This window comes from Balearica regulorum, chromosome 20 (assembly GCF_011004875.1).
Source record: "Balearica regulorum gibbericeps isolate bBalReg1 chromosome 20, bBalReg1.pri, whole genome shotgun sequence".
NCBI lineage: Eukaryota > Metazoa > Chordata > Aves > Gruiformes > Gruidae > Balearica > Balearica regulorum.
In genome coordinates this window covers 5,623,897-5,644,181 of record NC_046203.1, presented here as the reverse complement: position 1 = coordinate 5,644,181, position 20,285 = coordinate 5,623,897, and the positions used below count along the sequence as shown (strand labels likewise).

Sequence of the window (20,285 nt, the reverse complement as noted above, 5' to 3'; positions counted from 1 at the left end):
CCAGAGCCAACTAAATCACATCTAATAATGAATACAAGGAAGAGGACATGCGTATGATCTACCATATCCAGTTGTGAAAGGAACACTATTTTGTCTATGAACAAGTGTGACGGCGTCATATAAACACACGCTGGTGCAAGTATATACACAGCAACAGCACCTTGCAAGAACAGCGCTTCAAACTGGCAGGTGCATTGTCTGTCTTTGAATACGTGGAATCGCCTCGTTTGTGCTAATGCGTATTCTTGCCTATTCTAGTTTTCTCATAGAAGCAGTAGAAGATCCCAGAAAAGGAAGAATGAACGCAAGCATTAGAATTACTTGATGGTGGATAAATGTAAGAAACGTATTTTAGGGAGTAATTCTTCTTTGTGGATTTAATAGGCTTTTCACATTTTTATCTTCTTATATTTTATATTTCTAGCTTGCATACAGTTTTGAAACAAGTCTACCATGGACATATTAAGAGAGTATTTTCCAGAAGCAGGTATAATAGCTGAAATATTGTTCCAAAATTTATTCCTTTACTTATTTATAATATATGCAGTGTTATTCCTGTCTAACTACTTCTAACTTGTGCTGCCTTCAGATGTTACTAGCTCAAGTAAAACAACTGTATTTACATTTACACATTATATCTACAACGGCTGAAGCAAAATGATTTATACAAAATAAAAACTGACTGGATTTAAACTCCCAACTAAATCTCAGTATTTGCAGAATACTATTTCAGGGCCCTATTTTCTTTACTGTTCATGCATACTTCTTCACTTCTCACTACCACAAAATTTACCAGGTCCAGGTCAGGTATGGATGCAATGAATGACTTTTATCCCTCTAACTATATACGATTTTCCACATCACCTCTCTTTGGCCTGTAAATGGATAACCTGTTTCTGTAAAGTCCATGTCTTAATGACTAGCAACATTGGGAGTGCCTGCTACATACGGCATTGCAGATGTTCCCCTTCTTACTCGGGGTCCAAGGTAACAGCTCTTTACTGTACAAAATCAACACATTATACTGTAGCGCTCTGACACAAAGAGATATAATGGGTAGCTGTCCTTCAAATCAGGAAATAAATTGTGAGAAAGGGTCAAGAAGGTATACTTCTAACATCATTATTTGTCACAGAAGGCAAAGATGGCCTTCATGGCAAACCTGCTTCTGTAATGTCATAAACCCCAAAGTGAACAATAGTTTTCTGCAATATGGAAGCCAGATATCACTAGCTGAATCAACAGCTAAACTGAATTTCATCTGAATGGGCCACATCCCTGCTTCAGCTTTAGCTTTAATGGGAATTTTTACAAGCCAGGAGGGGAGGACTCCCACGAGTTGATATGGCCATACAAGGATGCTTTTGGAGACAAAATACGTTACGCTACGAAAGCGTAGAGACCCAAATGAAAGTTTAGCACCATACACTGAGCAACATAGACCCTGAACTGTACCTGTAGACACAGCTTCGACTCCTAGGAGAATTCCGGATCGGTACCCTCCAGTTAGGCCCCAGCGTGGCATACAAACGACCCCTGTTTGTGAACGCAAATATCTGATGAGGGAAACTCTAGTCTGTGACTTCCAACAATTAGTTTGGTAAACATGACAGAGATCTTTTCAGGTCCATGGGAAGAAAAACACAGTAACTTTACAGTGCTTTATTTCAAAAAGTTTGCCATTTTTTCCTAACTAGTCAATAATTTGATAAAAATAACTATTGATTTAGGGCTTACCTATGTTTGGGATCATTCGTGAATTTCTTAGCTAAGTCTGTAGAGTGCTCAGTGAGCGTACGTGAAGACTAACTCACCTTTCAAGCCCTGATGGCAGCTCCTCACTAAATTCTGAGCTTTCACTGCTATCTAGAAAAAGAGTAGTACAGAGAAGGAGTAAGAAAACCACCCAAGGGAAAATACAAAGCCAATGTATGTGGATCACCAGAATAATCTTTATATAGTACCATGGAAATTGCTTACTGTAGTGGTTTAACCTGGCTGGCAGCTAAAACAACCACACAACTGTTTGCTCACTCCCCTGCCCCCAATGGGATGTGGGAGAGAATCAAAAAGAAAAAAAAAAGGTTACAACTTGTGGGTTGAGTAAAGACAGTTTAATAGGACAGAAAAGGAAGACTATAATAGTAGTAGTAGAAATAATAATAAATAATAATAATAATAATAATAATAACAATAATAATAATAAAGTGATGCACAGCACAATTGCTCACCACTCAAAGCCGATAATCAGCTAGTTCTCAAGCTGAACTGCCTCCCGGCCCACCCCCCAGTTATATACGGAGTATGACGTCATATGGTATGGAATACCCCCTTGGCCAGTTTGGGGCAGCTGTCCTGGCTGTGTCCCCTCCCAGCTTCTTAGCCACTCCTGCCTTCTTGCTGGCAGAGCAGTATGAGAAGCTGAAAGTACCTGACTGCTTGGCAACAACTAAAAGCATCAGTGTGTTATCAACATTCTTCTCATCCTAAATCCAAAACACAGCACTACACCAGCTGCTAGGAAGAAAATTAACTCTACCTCAGCTGAAACCAGGACACTTACTCAAATCATGTTTCAAAGTTGAAGTCTTTAGAGTTCATGGTAAAATCTAAAATTGGAAGAGGCTTACATGAGCCTTCCCGTTTACAATATCTCACTCATGAATGAAGTCATTCTTACTGCTCTGTTTAAATAGCAGACACCTACATGTTACTTTAATTTTCATTATGCTGCTTCTCCTTCAAAAGCTGAGCACTTCAGGATCACAAAATCAAGTTGCGTTGTAAGACAGTATTTCTACCACAACATCTGTAAGTTGATTAAAATTATTAGACATATATCATTGTTTGTTTTCAACATGCAAGCACACCTGTAACAGAGGATATGCCAGCTATGCTGCTGCTAGGAGCCATAACAAATCAATGTGATGTTATTCACAATGATAGTCCCTATTTCTCCTCCAAGCCCATGACTGATTTTCCCCTCCTTCCCTGGCGCAGCTATTTAGCTCACAGTTTTAATTTGCCCAGGACTACCTTCTAATGCTCAGTATAACACAATGAGCTGTGCCTGTATTTTCAGAAGTTCAAAGATCATCTCAGTGTCAATCTCTTCTTGGTTAAGTAACCTGCTATCCTTCACAGTCTATTTCCTATTCTAGAAATAGCCTGAGTCACTTAAAAGGTTGCTTTCTTTTGCTTAGAACACAGATTCCTGACCACTTTGGTTTTTATTATAATAATTATTTTATTAATTGTAACACCATAATGTAATTGTCATCATCCTTTTCTCACAAGTTCATTTTAGGTTTCTTCTGAAGTCTCGGAGAGCACAGCTAAACTATTCTCCCATCTTCTAAAATATATTGTTAAAATTAAAGTTTTCTTTGTGAAAAGGCAGCTTTCAAAATATATATTCACTTTTCAGTTGCACTTTTTTTTTTCCTTTTGTCCTAAGCTGACAAAAACGCTCTGTGTCACATACAGAGCATATACAAAGACAATCTTCCTTCACGTCATTTTTAGCAAAACCATCAGTAGGTAACTGAGGAAAGCTGAGATAAAGTTGGCTAGGTAGCTGCGTAGCAGTTCTGATCTATTTTCTTCCACAGAAGGGACCAGTCTTTGCACACGAGCTAACGATCTTCCTAATTCCCTACTTTTGGGTATCTCTGTTTGCTTCCAGAGCACTGGGACAGAAAAGCAGGAATGCCAGTTCCCCACACAGACTCTACCTATGGAAAGGCCATTGGTGAAAAGCGAGTTCAGCGCGTGGCCGCGGGCTGGGCTGTGCGACTCCAGGACGCTGTCATCCAGGAGATGGCGCGGCTTCTCCGTCGGGAAGGTGGCGCTTTTGCTCTCCACTACGCTGAGCTGACACATCATGCTGGAAAATTGGAAAGAGAAAAACGCAAAACCCCTCTTACGTCATCTAGTAGCAACCCTAACCCTTGGCTCCTGATCTTAACACTCAGACTTTGCCTTATCAATAGGTTATTAAGTAGCAGGCAATTAAACGGTACTGCTCACACCTTCCCTCTGCTTACATACCATCCTTGACTACCAAAACAAGTTTCAGATTTTAGTGGTCTTTGTAAGTAACAATTATTAAATTTCTGCAGATGGGAAGTTTTAAGTTTTTTGACTTCTCTCCGTACAAAACTTGAATACCCTGGGTGGTGGCAAAGGTAGAAAACCAGAAAAAGCAGATGCCAGCTAAGCCACTGCCTTAAGTGGTCCTTCACTAAGCTGAGCTAAGACATCAACGCTCCATGACCTTGGACAAGTCACATGAACTTCTTTTTCCCTAACCTGTTAATTGTGAAATTTGGTAGATGCTGCAACCTTAACTGAGGAGCAGGTGCTCCCACTTAGCTGGGTAAATGGTAGAGAAAAATGTTTCTAGTCCATATTACCCAGGTGAAAGAATGCAAAAGGGCACAAGTTCCCTGAATGAGAAGGTGTGCCAAGCAGCTAGTGAGTTTCCTTAGATGTATTAGCAAGATGTTTAAAAAACAAAAGAAAAAAAATCAGTTATCCACACCAGGAATCCACAGACCAAAGTGGATACACAGCTTTCAAGTGCTGCTGCACTAGCAGAGAATAGAGTCAGAGTCAAGAAAAAACCCAGAGATTAAACAGTAAAGCCTAAAGCACTCTTGCAATACAAGAAATGTAAGGGACAAATACCAGAGTGTTCTCAAATACCAAAATGTTCTGCTGCTATCTTAAACCCTTGTGATGCACGAAATTGCCTGAGCCTGAGACAGCCTGGAGTACCCACTTGTTTCCCAGGCTGTGACTCTTCCTGTGCCTTGGTACAGGAGGTGTAGGTAGACTTGCTGCTACTGAGGCATCAGGACACGTGGGTCTCCTGCTGAATTTCATAATTGCTGAAACGTCAGATGGACCTAAAAGACAGAGATCATTCAACATTGAACTGATGCAAACCCCAGAAATTTCATGGGCTAGTGTGTTTAGTCGTCAGTTAAAATGAATTGTTACCGATAACCAAAAGGCACCATTTCTGAACTGTTTTTTGCGCGTTAGGGTTACATCTTCTATTTCTGTTACAGATTCATCTCTATATTCTTGAACTGTCTGGAAGTAATTTTTAAAACAGCTTTGCACATACTTTTAACAATGAACTCCTACAAAAAGTCTTGGCACCCTTACAACAGCTGGATGTGCCAAAGTGTAATATGCAGAGCCATAAAGTCAGTTTGTACTTCGGGTGTGAGCAGGAATGCTCACACATGGTTTGAATTTTGTTCACAACTCCATGTTGTGAATAAACTGTAAACAATCTGCTCATACTGACTCACAGCTTGAGCATGTAAGAGAAAGCAGGGGCTTTTCATGTATCTAATGGCCAGACAGATGCGTTACTTCTCAATCATCTATGAGCTCTAGAGACGTCTCACTGCAATTATTCTTCGTCTCATTTTACAGATTTTTATGAGGCCTCACAGAAAACATGGACAAGCTGTTCTTGTTCCAGTTCCTTCACGTTGTTTGCAAAGGGCTGGTGGTGAACTTTGCAATACAGTGGAGAACAACATGGCCTATCATCATCCTCAGTGAATGTGAGGCTATTCTTGGCTTCACAATAAACAGCTGAGATTTCACTTTTAAACATTCACTTTTAAACATTTGGTTGTGGCATTGGTGCTTGTGACAAAAGTGGGAACAGTGGTCATGAAAGTGGCCATCTGCCTCATATCTATCTCCAGACTCAGTACAGCTCAGGTAGCAGCGGAACAGACTTCCCCTACGTTACAGGAACCACTGGGAGGCTCCACCAACCTTACCTTAGTCAACTTCTGGCCTCTAACTGAAAACCACCCATTAAGAGGTCAACAGAGGCAGAAACTTTGTGATGTGAAAAACCACATACAACTACCATCGGAATTCCTTACAAAAGTGTCTGGCCTCAAATTAGTGATAAACAGAAATAGGAAAAAAAAAAAAAAGCAAACCCCAAACAAACCCCCAAGATTCCAGGGCACAGTTTGACAACAGGATGTGAAGATACACTCGTACTAGAAATGGTTCTGAAAGGGTGGTTGGTCACGGACAGGCTCCCCAAGGAAGTGGTCAGGGCACCAAGCCTGTCAGAGTACAAAGAGCATCTGGACAACACTCTTCGTAATGTTTAATTTAGTTTTAGGTAGTCCTGTGAGGAGCAAGGAGTCGGACTCGATGATCCTTATAGGCCCCTTCCAACCTGAGACATTCGATGATTCTATCTGCTCTACAGGCTACTCCATCTCTCCCCAAGCACAGAAGTTATTCATGAATTTCTTCTGCCTTGAACTGAGGATTCATGAGACACAAAAAGAAACAGGAGAACCAGTAACGAGTTTGTCCTAGTAAGAGGCAAAACCCAATACAAATAGATGCAAGATGCTTTACTGTCCATACCTACGCTCTGCAATATAGACTAATATCAAGTTGTATGAAATATAGGCATTAATTCCAAATTACTTGTATTTTTATTTCCCCATAGCCTAGACTCAGGCATTTCACTATGAACTGGGTCATTACTATGAAGAATTGCAAAGGTTCTTCCCTAGCGCTAAGGGGAAGCATCTCATCCACAGTGTTCTGCACATTTGAGCAAACCGCTCATTGTGCTGTTTAATTAACAACGAAAGGAGCCTCAAGACAAGCAGAAAGAGGAAACTGCTTCTAGCAATAGAAAGAGGGGAAACAAGTTCATTAGAGGAACCTTCAGTAATCTCATTCATCAGATCATCAATTTAGTGGGAGAATAAAAAGAGAGAACAGTTTGTAATTCTGTTTCTACCTTATGCCTATATGCCATCTTATATAGGACAGCATATATATATGCCTGCCTGTCTTTGCTACCATCACACCATGAGAATTCATGACACATGACAGCAGAAGCAGGAGTCACTGGCATGTGAAGGTCTTATGCTTAAAGGCTGCATGCAGTTCTAAAAAAAAAAAAAAAAAAAAGCACTTTACTTTTACCACTAGTTTTCATTACAAATTCTTAAAATTTACGCGGATACAAACCAAATGCATTCAGAAGTTTCAGAAATGATCGCAAATTCTTTTATTTGAAAACCTCCCGCCCTTCTGATGAACTAGGTTTACAAAAAGGAGTTGTCTCTACATGCTTTGTTTCTAGTGCCTTTCCATCAGGTATTTTTCAACTTGTGAACAGTAAAATAGTAGGACTACTGAGGTGTTTACTACCTGCTAAGAAGCTTAAAATATACCAGAACTGAGACCCAGTGTGAAGATCGAGGCAGCTGAAAAAGAATTTTCCTGAAAATTATGAGCACGTATCAGCAAGAGCTTAGTCGGAAACTCAGCATAAACTTCAGCGTTAACGTGGCCACTCTGAGGTTACCATTACACCTTGCAATGCATTAAGTCACTACTCGTCCCTTAATTTGGCTGCAGCGTTGGTTCAGTTTTCGATTACTTCCTGTGTGTTATTCGGCTCTTCCTCTCTGGTGCCAGTTCTAAATCCTGATTTACATTATGTCCTTTTAAGTGGATGACATTATAGTTCACTGCGAGCTACTGAAGCATTATGTTTAACAAACTGTTAGTACTACAGCCTGGGAAAGAGTAGCCATCTCAAGGCACAGCCCTAAATGAGTACCACTATGGCGCAGCGCTTTCTCACACAGACGCTATGCCACAGATCAAAGTAACTGTTAAATTTTCTAATATGTAAGAGTTTAAAGGTTTAAGTTTCTCACCGTGGAGAGTCACAGAGCTGAAAGCAGTAAGAGTGTTTGATTAATTTGATTCTAATACAATGTTCGTTGAAACAAAGCATGGAGACTGCACCAAAACTACTTTATCGAGAGAAAGAACAGCAAAATTACAAGTCTTGTGCTGACACAATCAAGCCATTACAAAATCAAAGTCATCTGGATTTGACTCCAGGTATTTTAAAGTATTTATAGATTCAAATGTTTGCTATCAAAACATGCAAAAAATAAAGAGATGTTGTCTACCAACAAAAATAGTTCTTTGGGAGAATTTTTTCTTTTTTTGGAAATCAGATACCCATTTAGGAAACAGAGAGTGAAATTTGCGCTTATATGACTACAACCCAAAAATTGATCATTATAACTTGATCTTATTTATTACGTGGACAGCTTTGGAACAGAAGTTGTTTGTTAAAAAACCCTGAACAAACTATGTAATTAAAAGGACTGCACTTCTCAGATTGAAAATAAGATTATAGACTCAGACTTCAGTTCAGGTTAAAATACTGCCTGGTTAAGGTGAGATGTGTCAAGGGTGACAGAATTTGTGGAAATAGGTATAGAAGCCTTACAGCTTAAGCCAACAGTTCCAGTCTGGCTTCCTTGCTATTATACATGGCAATCATGATTGCTTTCATTAGTCCTGTGAAAGGAGGTAACGGACTTATTCGAATTGCTAGTTAGGTGTCTTCAGTGAAAATCCTGATGACAGAAAACAGAATGCTTTGCGGGATAAGATGAAGCCAGAAATATCAACTGTGCTGGTACTACTCTATCTGGAGTGGCCGTTTTCTAGGTAGTTCTGCATCTTCCTCATCTCCAAGGCAAGAGAAGGAACTATATACAGTTTGGCTTGGTTAACCCTGTGCTAAGGTAAAAAGAATCTGAGCTTAAAACCCTTTACAAAGTCTTTGCCATCTGGTCTGCTGTCAAATGTCTATGAAGAACTGTGAAGTTCAGAGTTCTTGTTAGACAGGACCCGTGCTGCAGGGTACCCGCAGTTCAGCAAGAAGTCTGGGGTGCAGAGGGTGTCAGCATGAGATATGGGGCACAGGGGAGATGACCTCATTTCTGTAAGGGGGTAAGAGACAAGAAAGCCTGTGCCAAGAAGGATGCCAAAGAGGGTAAGTGGTGAGATACTGATGAAAACTGCACAGGCCAAGGGATGTTTATGGACATACCAGACTGCTGAGCAATTAGCTGGGGAAGCCATGCCTGATACTGCTGATAACAAAATTCCAGTATTTAAATTAATTTGAGATTGAGTTATTTTGCCCCTTTTTTTCCAATAAGTGAAGTCATCTGCTACTGCTAACTCTCCTCTACTCTCCTGGCTCCACTCCTAGTGCATACTGTTTCCACGATTGCTATTCTGTTATTTTGCCTTTCATGGAGACAAAGCACTCTTAGTAGGATTTTCCAGTTAGCTGGCATGAACAAGGGTTAGTTTGGTTTTCATTATTTCTCAGCATCATTTTCAAGACTATGCTGACATGCACAAAAATAATGTAGAAAAATATTAAAACATTATTAAAAATTTGTTTGCGTTAGGGAACGTGAGACAACTTCATCAGAGTGAGCTGAGTGCTGTTCAGAGATCTGCGGCAAGAACATTTGGAAAAGTTTACACATATCCCAAAGGATCTCACTGTTTTTTCCTTTGCATAATTTTTCCATGAATAATCCTTCAAATGTTATAAATGAATGTTACTTTTGCAATCCTTCAGTAGAACATGTGAACACTTACAGTCTCCAGAGCTTTTAAAAAAAGCAACAGAGTGAAGGAGTTACAGTTCACAATTTTTCTCCACTAAAAATCTATCAATAAACCAATATTAGGCATTGAAACAGAAAACTGAAAATAAGTTGCATATTATATGCTGAAAATCAGAGTAATTTTTCAGGAAGGTAAAACAGTCTCAACTATTTACTATTTTTTGGTCAGCAGCTAAGTAAAACTGATACTTACCAGCTCTGTTTCTAAAACTTAATAAAGACGTTCCAAGCCACAGAATCTCTAGTTAAATCTTTGCTGTAAATTTTTACTGTTCTGTTGCCATTGTAACCAAAGTCAGTGGGTGATAATTAAAACTTTCAAATAGAAAGACCTACTTACAAAACACACAATAAAGAACTTAAGAAGAATTCTGTGCACAGAATCAAGAATAATGCAAAAAGATTAAAGCTAGAATGATGGCTATTGTAAAAGCATAGTTTTAATTTTCAGAGTACTGCTTTACAATTCAACTAAAGTCTATTAATGCATACAAGGTACAAGAGACTTATATTATGGCTGCTTCTCAGACAAGAGCAAACTAAGAACAAGAATCAGTCTTCAGCTGCACCTCTCTGTGCTCCCCTGAGGCACACTCCACAAAAGGGGGAGAGGAAGAAAAAAAAGAAAAAGAAAAGAAAAAAAAAGAAAAGAAAAAAAAGATAAGAGAAAAAAATAAGAGAAAAAGGGGGAAAGGGGGGGAAGGGGGGGGGAAGGGGGTGTTTTGGTCAAGACGAATTGAAGTCTGCCTGCTCTCTTTGGAAACAGTACGCAAACGCCTGTTGCTGCAGCAGTCAGGAAGATGACTGAATGACAGTACTCTTTTTTTCAAAAGGACTATGAACTATTTCTAATACCATGCCCCGGAACATAAACAGGATTTTGTATTTCTGCCCCATGATCCCTGTTGCTGTAATTAGTATCCTACTCTAATCTCCACCTTCACAGTACGTAACAGAGAAAGGTACAGATACATGTATAAGAAGTAATTTGGAAACCTTATTCTGCAGTGCATTTTTTTTTTACCCTAAGGACAACAACTGGTATAGAATATTAGTTTGTCTACTTTGGCAATCAAGAATTTCTAATTCTAGAAAGGAAAAGATTAGTTCACTGTTTCATTCTAGAAACGTATTTTTTAATCTTCCACAAATCCTCATTTTCTTTTCATTTTTTGCATTTAAGAAGAATATGCTAAGTCTAGAGAAACATTCAGTAGAAATCATGATTAAGATTGCTGGAAATAAAACTGTCTGGCTTTGCTGCACTGTCCTTTCTTTCTCTAAGTGTTTTTCTTTCACTGACAGTCCAGATGAACCACAATTTTCTCAACTGCCTTCTACTTCTAATAAGTGTAAAGAACAGCTTGCTATCTGTTCACATTTTCTTTCAAATCATTCTCAGTTTCTTTAATTTCTATCTTCCACTTATCCAGCTACAGTTTGTTCTTTTTTTCATTGATTCCCTGCTACTTGATCCCTGTGGATCCAAAGTGGATTTTCAGGTGAAATGCACAGGTTTGCTTTCCTAAATAATCAGAAAATTTATCTTTTTTCTTCCCGTAAGGGTAAGTATAACAGTGAATCGTGCCGGGTTGTTATCTCAGGACACTGATGTCCCTGAAGGGGCACGTGCAGCTTAGGCAGGCACAGCTCCACTCACCCCGTCTCCGTTATGTGATGAAAAACCTGCGTGCGTGTGTGAGGAAGTAGTTCAATCTTCTTGGACCGTTCAATTCTGGCTTACATTTTTTTTGCTAGAAATACCAGAAAAGGACGAATTAAGTGATGTGGACACAGAGGGGAGTTTGTTGATGTTAATGTATGAAGTGTCAAAAGGTACAAAATGGACCCTAGAGAGTTTGCCCAGTAGTACTCAATCCAGTATCTCCAAGAGTAGGACTGTAGAAGTATGTTAACAATGTAGTGAAAGATGAAATTACAGTACAGGCAAGATCACATTTAATATACTTAGGAAGGACAACAGTAAACCAGACAAGCGCACCAGAAACCTGGGGTGCTTTTGTCTGTGTTGCTCTATGAAGATCAAGTACAACTAACTGTATTTCTAATGTACTTCTGACTGCACAGTAATCACACTTGAGCCTATTTCCTTCACGTGCTTCCTGAAAAGAGGTGATACTTTCAATTTCAGGCGTTACTTTTACGGAATCACTAATTGTCAGCATTTGCGTTACTCATACTGCACCAGTGGAATGCGCAAAACCCCGACTTACACTTTAGCAAAAACGTTTTAATTTCTTGCAGCTGGATCTGCAGGGTAGTGCATGAGCTTGGATGACATCCATACTGGCAGTGAAGACGTACCCACTGTGAAAGCATAGCTGCAGGGAATCTCTGAAGTTTGGGTTCAACAAAATACATTAACCAATCCATCAAAAAATAACTTTTTGCAGAAATTATTTCAGGTGACTGCTCTGAAGAGAGAGGCACACAAAAAAGAGCAGAAAAGCCCCTTGTCCTCTGGCTGGTTTATATGTTCTCAAAATTCCTAGGGAGTAATAGCTTGGTAGTTAAAATAAGCATCAGTAAACTAGCATATTAAAGAGACTTGTTTTGTAAGGAAGTCACAAAAAGTAATAAAGCTAAAAATAGAGCATGATCATTCTCTCCCTGATAACTTTATATTTGCTTTGACAGAATATTCTTCTATAATTTTGGTGAAGCTTTGGTCTGTTAAGAAAAAAACCACGGCACACTAATTCTGGCTGGATTTAGTGGCTGGTAACAACATGTGAATCCCACGCATTTGTCTGGTATTAATTTCTTTCAAAAATACTCAAATGTGCTGTAAAAATTTACAGGGAAAGTATCACAGAGGAAGAGATTGGAAATAAGTGTAAGTTTGAAACTGAAGAACAAAGTTTTCTGGATGGTCTGTAAACTTTTGTGAAGAAAACTTAGTTCTTCCATTTCTACCTTAAGTACAGCGTAAGAAAAGCAGACACTATGCACATGAAGCAATAACCAAGCACTTGCAGGAGGATTAGACAATCCTCATTTCCACAGAACGATTGGCTGCTAAAGCACTTAGCACAAACTATTTATTAGTTGCCAAAGCAACCAGTAAAACAAATGGCAAAACTAAATGTCAGCTCAGTGTTTACATGGAAAATGATGGTGTGGGGTTTTTCTTTTATTCTAAAATGCTGGGACTGCTGTACAGACATCGCCAGCGTAGTATACCTACTTCCAAAGGGTTACAAATGTGCAAATATCCCAGTCTTTCTTCCTTTGTTTCTTCATTTTCTACATTTTTAACTCTTACATATCACATACTTTACATCCGATAAACCTACTGCTTCTAATTAATTAAAATAAATATTAAAAGTTCTTTAGCAGCTCTCAAAGCTGAATGGACTCAGCACAACGAGCTGAATTTTACCCCAATAACAAAAAAGAGATTACACCTGTTTCAGATTAATTACTTCAGATTCCTGGCAGGGTGGTAACATAAAACCTCTGGTCTACTTATTCTCCTCTCAAGAATTATACCAAGACCTATTTGGGAAAAAAACCCCAAACCACCAAACTAAAAAGAGGAGGGGGTGAGGGTCCATCCCTGACTGTTGCATAACGAAAACCCCAAAATAAGGGCTGCCCACAGCCGAGGCCTGGCTGCTGCTAAAAAGGACTTCTAAATGCTTACTTTAATGAAAGGGTTCGTTGCAAATCACAGAAGCATGAAGACCAGTCTTTGAGTCACTTAGTATTAGATATAATTTTCTGGATATGGTAATTATTTTAACATTGGTTTATCTTTTTATATTGTTTCCCAAGATAGGATAAACATGGTATATTTCAGAGAACTGAGTAACCATTTTCTATATTCTGATTAGCATCGTACCCTGAACTTTTCAAACATCAAGATGAACAAAAAACACGCATAAAGTTTTCTATACTGAGCCACATTTGGTGTGCAAATTCTAAGGAACTTCAGTTGCTTAGAAGGCTAACTTATTTACCATACATTACATTTTTTCTTTTGTTCTAGGAAAATGTATTGAGTTATACCTTCCAAAACAATCTGCCTAATAGCTGTACCATAAATGCTGGGCACCTCCTAGCCAGCACGGCAGGAACACAGATGTCTTTTACAGCTAATTCAACTGGAAACTGTGAACAGTTAGCATACTATAAGCTATCCAGCTACATTCTCTCTCTCCCTCAACCCATAGCAAGGCAGAACGAACAGACTTAAGTTGCTGCCAAGGAAGTTGTTTGAATCACACAGTTCCTGAAAACATACAATTAAACTGTTTAAAGCTCCTTTTTAAATGCTACTTGCAAGAGACAAGAATCTCTGCAAGCGTTATGAAAGGCATGGAATCTTCCTGTGAAAGCACTATTCACAATTATATATGCATTTGGTAATTAAATGAGACCATCTTAGCCACTAGTATACCAAACATAGCTTGTTGTGAGACGTTCGCTTTAATCAGATGTCTGCCTCCTGTTCGAATTTACTGGAAAACCAGTTGGCAACCAAAGTGGAAAATGGACACATGGTTTTCTCCAGTACTTTGCAAACAGAAATATTGAAAGATTTAACTGTTTTTATTGAGCCTCACAGTCATAAAGATACTTTAAGGGGAAAAAAAGAAACCCACAATGTCCCTGGCTAGAGTAAACTGTTAATCATCTTCTGAAAGACAGAAAACTGAAGTTTGGTAGAAGATAAAGTCACAATGCTGGGAAGGAAAATCTATTTCCATCATCAACACAAGTAATCATACTTCAGGACATAAAGGCGAGACTTAAGTCCATTACAGACTGTGGAATTATCACCACGATATTGAGCTTTTTCTCCATATTTGGAGAAACATGGCAACCTGTAAGAAGGCAGCATGTCACATGCAGAACTCCAGACTTACTGCTATTAGTAACGTATTAACTTTCCGACCGTCAGGAGAACTGAACTGATGACTGCCCTTATGGGCCAAGAACCATTCTTTTACCTTAAAATCACTATATTCAGGCTCCTATGCCTTAAACTATTGACTGCCTAAACTATTTTGAGATCCACCCTTATCATTATAGCTTGCTGCAAAGGATTTACTCCTGGCACACAATGGCTGAGGTGGAAATAATCTCAAACTATAATTTGAATCCAAATTAACCTGACTCAAATATCTTCGAATGTGCTATTTTTAATTTTCCATAGTCAAATATCTCATTACTGATATTTGGGTATTTTAGCTCGGAATTATTCAAGAGTAACGTATGGGTATATTTCTGCTCATTAATGTTGTGAAATAAATAATAAATGATTGTCTTCATGTTTAGTTAAATTTAAAATTGAATTCATGCTAACTTAACTAACCTTCTCCAGGAATTAATTTGTTTTTTTTCAATAAAGTACACTGGATTCCCTTTAGTAGCATTTTTGCAGCTGCATAGGTACAGGTCACTGAAAAATTAAAGTGGGTATTACAAAATGCTGGTGGCATTCATTGTGCCACTGGCAGTAAGTGAGAACTCTCTAGCTGAGCAAGAAATACAGCAGTCCACAAGTGTGTCCAGCTTTCAGAGGAAATACTAACAGCAGAATGGAGCAATAGGAACGACTCAAGGCTTGGTTTCTAGTAATTGTATTAATTCTTGCTCTGTATAAAGCAGCCTCACAGAGCATACAGGGGCATTGCAGATTCAGAGGGGAAAGTTCACCCTCTCCTAATACTACCAGGTACCATATGATCGTGTATTTAATTGAGCAGGTACTACTGAACATTGTCCCAAACAATATTTGTGGACTCCAGCTGAACTCACTGCAGTATAAAGCCATATTGCCTAGCTCAGGAGAGCCAAGAACTTCAAAAGTTCTTGCTTCCAACTTTGCAACTGCATTTTTAATTGCCTTCCGTTACAGTTCTAATAAAGTCTAAGCCTTCAATTAAGAATTACAGAGTATCGGTGATGATCACATACTATGCTGCTATGACCAAAGTTAGAACTTCCACAATCATCCTAATTAAATGTTAACATCACAACTCTAGTGTAAAGCATTTAAACGTAAGCAATACAAAGTGTGAGCCAGAAAACAAAGAAGTTCACTCATATAATCATATGAGGAGAGATAAGGACTTAGTTTTAAGTATGAAAAAGCAAATCCTCACAAAAGCAAAAATCAAGTATTACATGATGTGGTGGGTTGACCTTGGCTAGCTGCCAGGTGCCCACCAAGCTGCTCTAACACTCCCCCTCCTCTGCAGAACAGCAGGGAAGAAAATAAGATTAAAAAACCCTCGTGGGTCAAGATAAAGGCAGTTTAATGAAGAAAAGCAAAGGCTGCATGTGGAAGCAAAGGAAAACAAAAAAGAATTTATCCTCTACTTCCCATCAGCAGGCAATGTCCTGCCACTGCCTGGGAAGAAGGGCCTCTGCAGTCACAGCGGTTGCTTGGGAAGACAAACACCTTAATAATAAATGCTCCCCCCCCCGCCCCCCCAGCTTTTATTGCTGAGCACGTCCTATGGTATGGAATATCCCTTTGATCAGCTGGGGCCAGCTGTCCTGGCCACATCCCCTCCCAACCTCTCGCACACCCCCAGCCTACTGGCCCTTTTGGGGGGCAGGTGGAGGGACAGCCCTGATGCCAGGCAGCACTGCTCAGCACCAGCCAAACCCCTGGTGCCTCGGGACCACCTTCCTAGCTACCAACACACAGCACTAGGAGGGCTGCTACAGAGAAAATTAACTCCATCCCGGCCAGACCCAATGCACGTATCTGTACAAACCCCCGCTCCTTTTGAATTTACCTAGCTAAGAAAAAATTCTTCCTGTGAACTCCTCCCTTGTATTTTACACAGCAATTAATAATACTGAGCATTAAGGGGGGAAGGGGAGAGCGCCTTCTTGAAGAAATGTTTTCTTCCAAATTATTATTTCTATAGCTTTTATTCCTTTTTCCTTCAAACTGTATGGACTGAAGCCCAGATCAAATGTTTATCTGACTCTTGGAATAGCATTCACGATGCTGAGACAAACGAGAGGTTTCCCATAAACGACTGGCCATTTGACACTTAGAAGGGGTTTCATGCAGCCAACACGAAGAGCTGGGAGGTAGAGGAAAAACACCCATACTTTTCTCCTTTTATATTTAGCATCTTCCTTTTTCTTTCTTTCATTCACTTTGTCCCTCTCTCATTTGGTGAGAAAAAAAAGACACTTTGAATACTAAATGAAATTGCTTGTCAGACAGAAAATTGGCCATTCAGGTTTAAGAGATTAAAACAGAACAGCTTTTGAGATAACGGCTCCTATAGTACTAAGTACGTTTTACATAGCCTGCTGTTTGTTTAGTCTGTTCATACAAATAAACTGTGTTGGTATAGCAGATTTATTTTGGTCAACTTGTGGATGGTACTGTAGTTTTTTAGATGTTGCTAAAAGCTATTACAAATCTTTCGTCCTCCCACTTTACACAATGAAATTGTCTCAAATTTCTGTGTTAGTTCACACAGAAACCAGAAGGCAGAATTTCCTATGTTATTTATTCACTGCATTGATTCATTCGTACTGAAGGAGCACTCTTCCTTCTTCACTTACTCAATAATAATGAAAATGCAAGCATTTGTGTAAAAAAAAAAAATAAAAAAAATACCACACGATCTAATTTCTGTTCCAATGCTAACAAACATCCTGTGTTATCCCTCAAACTGCAATGGTTTATATACAAGTCAGCAATCTTTATTAATGACTCATGCCACTGATAATACCTCTGAATTACCAGGTCCGGCTTCTGGACAAAGCAGCTCACAGCAATACTCACTACTGGGAATCACGGCCCCCAGCAGACTCCGATCGGGTAACAAGGTTAGTGGGAGACTTGATATTGAGACTGGCAACCTTGGCAATTTGCACTGGTCAAGTTCAGGCATTAATTTTAGACTTACTGTGCTGTAGCTGGGTTTTTAATCTCAGCAGAGGAAAGTCCAATAGGTTTTATGCTACCTGTTAAAAATGTGAAACCTACTAATAAAATATCTTAAAGACGCTTTTCTCTGCCATCCAGGTAAACCTGTTCTCCAGAAAGGCAAGTAACAGTACATCCTCCTCTGCAATTAAGTCTTACTTCTGAAATCAAATTGTTTTCATTCATTTAAGATCAACGGCTTTGTTTTACCTAGTCAAATGAATGCTGATATGCGTGAAATCAATCTCGATATGTCGGATATAATTTGTTACTGTAAGAACCTCCGACGGTGACTATGATAAAGGAAGAAAATTATTTAAGACGAAGAACAATGCTAACCCAAGTACAAGCTGGCTATGTAGAAATTTGCAAGAAAAATCAGATCATTTACAACTATCAGAGGAGTGGTATTCTGGATGAAGTATGTTCTGAAACTGGGCATATACATCGAAATGGATCAATTCTCTGACATCCCTTACAAGATAATTCTGTAATTGCAACAAAAGCCCGTATTTGAAACTGATTAATTTCTCCAAAAACCCTCTGATATAAGATGGGTTTTCCCATATACTCCAGTGGAGGATTTCTGCAATTAGAATTATTTCCTTACTCAAAATTTTCAAATGAAGTTTTATACCTGCAAGATCTTCTTTGGAGGAAACCAGTCGAGGAGAGCTGTTACCTGGCTCAATTCTTAATGATAATCTGGAAAAACAAGTTTTTAGAGAAATTAACAAAAAAAAATTTCTCAATAAAAGTTGAAAGAAACTAAAGAAAGTAATTATTTTGGCAGTGGTAAGCAGGAATTTTCCTGTTTTGGAAGTGTAGTTATTTATTTTATTATGTAACAAAACAATAAATTTTTTAAAGTAAATCACTACCTGTTAGATCCAAGAAAGAAACTGTGAGGGAAATCTATTAAAACAGAAATGGAAACTGATATTTTATACTCCCTATCGGTGTAAGAATGTAAGTTCATATAGTCTTCCACCTGAAAAACAACCCCTCCAAAAGTTAGTAAATTTAGATACAAACCCAATAGCAAACATTTTATTCCCTCCGTGCATGAAAAGTGAATTTATTCAGTTACCATGTGGAAATGTGCACTCAGAAATAGCTATTTAGAAATATTAGTTACTATGACTTATAGAAAAGGAGCATAAGTGGGTAAAGTGACCAACACTTCGTAGTAAAAGAAGATAATTAGAAGAAAGTTATAATATTATACGCCCCTCTGCCTGACCTCATGTGGTTTATGATGCACTCACTGTTGCCTTATCTCAGCGCTCCAACACGTCTTGATCTTACTGTGTGTATGACTTCTGCCACCTCTCAAGTTTGTGCACTCTTAACTTGACATTCATGGGTCCTTTGTTCTGTACCAGTTTGACAAAAAAGTATGGAGGACTACGACATTAAGTAAATTTTAACGGAATAGGCATAAACCCAAAGGAAATAACTGCTGCCACTGCACAGCATTAAACATGCAAAAACCTTGTGAAGGTTTCAAGCTACAGACTGCAGTACCCTGCTATATACAACCACCAGTGAAAGTCTTCTTAACACTAGATACACACAGGCAAAGGAGTGGGTGGGAGGAATCTATGACAGCATTTCAAAATATGGCGTATGGCTTAACTATCACTTTGCTTACTATCTGGTCTTTCACGTACACAGAGTTTTATGGGGAATACCTTCCAGTCCATTCTCCACAGTATTCAAACACTGTCAACTATGTTTTAGTGTGAAGTTAGTAAACAAACCTATGGTCCCTTTTCATGTTTTAGAATTTTTATTCTTCTGGTAGTACTAGATTCTTTTAACTATCCAGAGTAATGTATTTCAAGTAGGTAAGGAATCATTTCTTTCCAGACTACCTTTTCATTCTGGCATCATGATTTCCATGGCCACAACATGCCTCTCCTAGAACCCAACAATGAGGAAGTTACAATAATATAACTCAGTGCACGATTCAAATGTTCATCATATAGGAATTCCTTTTGGTACAGAAAAATGGCAAAAACACTTAATGAAGTCTTTCCCTATAAATAGGGCCCTACTGTGTGAATTCATCTTCCATGCCTGCAGGAACGTTCCAGTTGCATCCCTTGCACAGTAGTTACTCCTCTGTTCATTTTTGAGGCTGATCTGTTCCTCACTATATTAGAAGTTTATTGTTCCCATGCTGTGAGCTTGATTTTTGTGGAGAAAGCTTTTTAAAAAAACGATCTTAGTTTTAAGAATCTCCTGCAGAACTGTGCTATTTACAGATATTGAGAAATTTGGGTGTTAAGCTCATTATACTGGGTTAGCTCATATTTGACGAACCAAAGTCGTTATGCAGAAAAGAACACTCATTTCAACTTGTTTCACCTATCAGTTGTTCTCCAAACAGAAGCAGGCAATCCTTCTCCTGCTAACTCACCACTGTTCCACAGTTGCTAATTTCTTTCTTCTGTCCATACAAGGGAGCTGTTACGCATCCTTCCCCACATTTGATAACTGCCTGTTTTATTTTCTGCCAGCTTTGAGGAATTCATCTCTCATGCTCTTTCCTTATCCTGTTATCAAACAAACTACTCAGTTTTATTAGTCTCCTGTGGCAACAGCCACAATTTATTTGGTCACTGTGAAAGCATTTGTCTAATAAGCCCATTGCAAAAAAGATAAGACTGCAATTCAGTCCATGCAAGCAAACAGCTTCCCCCTTTTACAATGATGTGATTTGTAATGCATTCCTCCTGAACATTTCTTGCTTTGTTAGACTAAAAGGAATTTAAATCTATATGTAAGGATTACACGCTAGAGTCTTATTCTTAAGC

The 20,285-nt window shown here is 38.8% G+C and overlaps 1 protein-coding gene across 12 annotated transcripts in view; it reads right to left on the bottom strand.

The window, feature by feature from the left end:
- Positions 1-20,285, bottom strand: part of RALGPS1 (Ral GEF with PH domain and SH3 binding motif 1) — a 137,390-nt gene that overhangs the window by 8,002 nt on the left and 109,103 nt on the right. For 7 of the 12 annotated variants that reach the window (XM_075772649.1, XM_075772648.1, XM_075772647.1 and 4 more), the window contains 5 exons: positions 18,101-18,168; positions 4,784-4,910; positions 3,735-3,886; positions 1,815-1,866; positions 1,456-1,536 (listed from right to left, as the gene is read on the bottom strand). In XM_075772649.1, the coding sequence (XP_075628764.1) occupies positions 1,456-1,536; positions 1,815-1,866; positions 3,735-3,886; positions 4,784-4,910; positions 18,101-18,168 (480 nt within the window). Of the gene's footprint in view, positions 1-1,455; positions 1,537-1,814; positions 1,867-2,430; positions 2,810-3,734; positions 3,887-4,783; positions 4,911-18,100; positions 18,169-20,285 lie in introns of those variants that run through there. The other 5 variants (XM_075772655.1, XM_075772656.1, XR_012838504.1 and 2 more) reach the window with 4 other exon arrangements.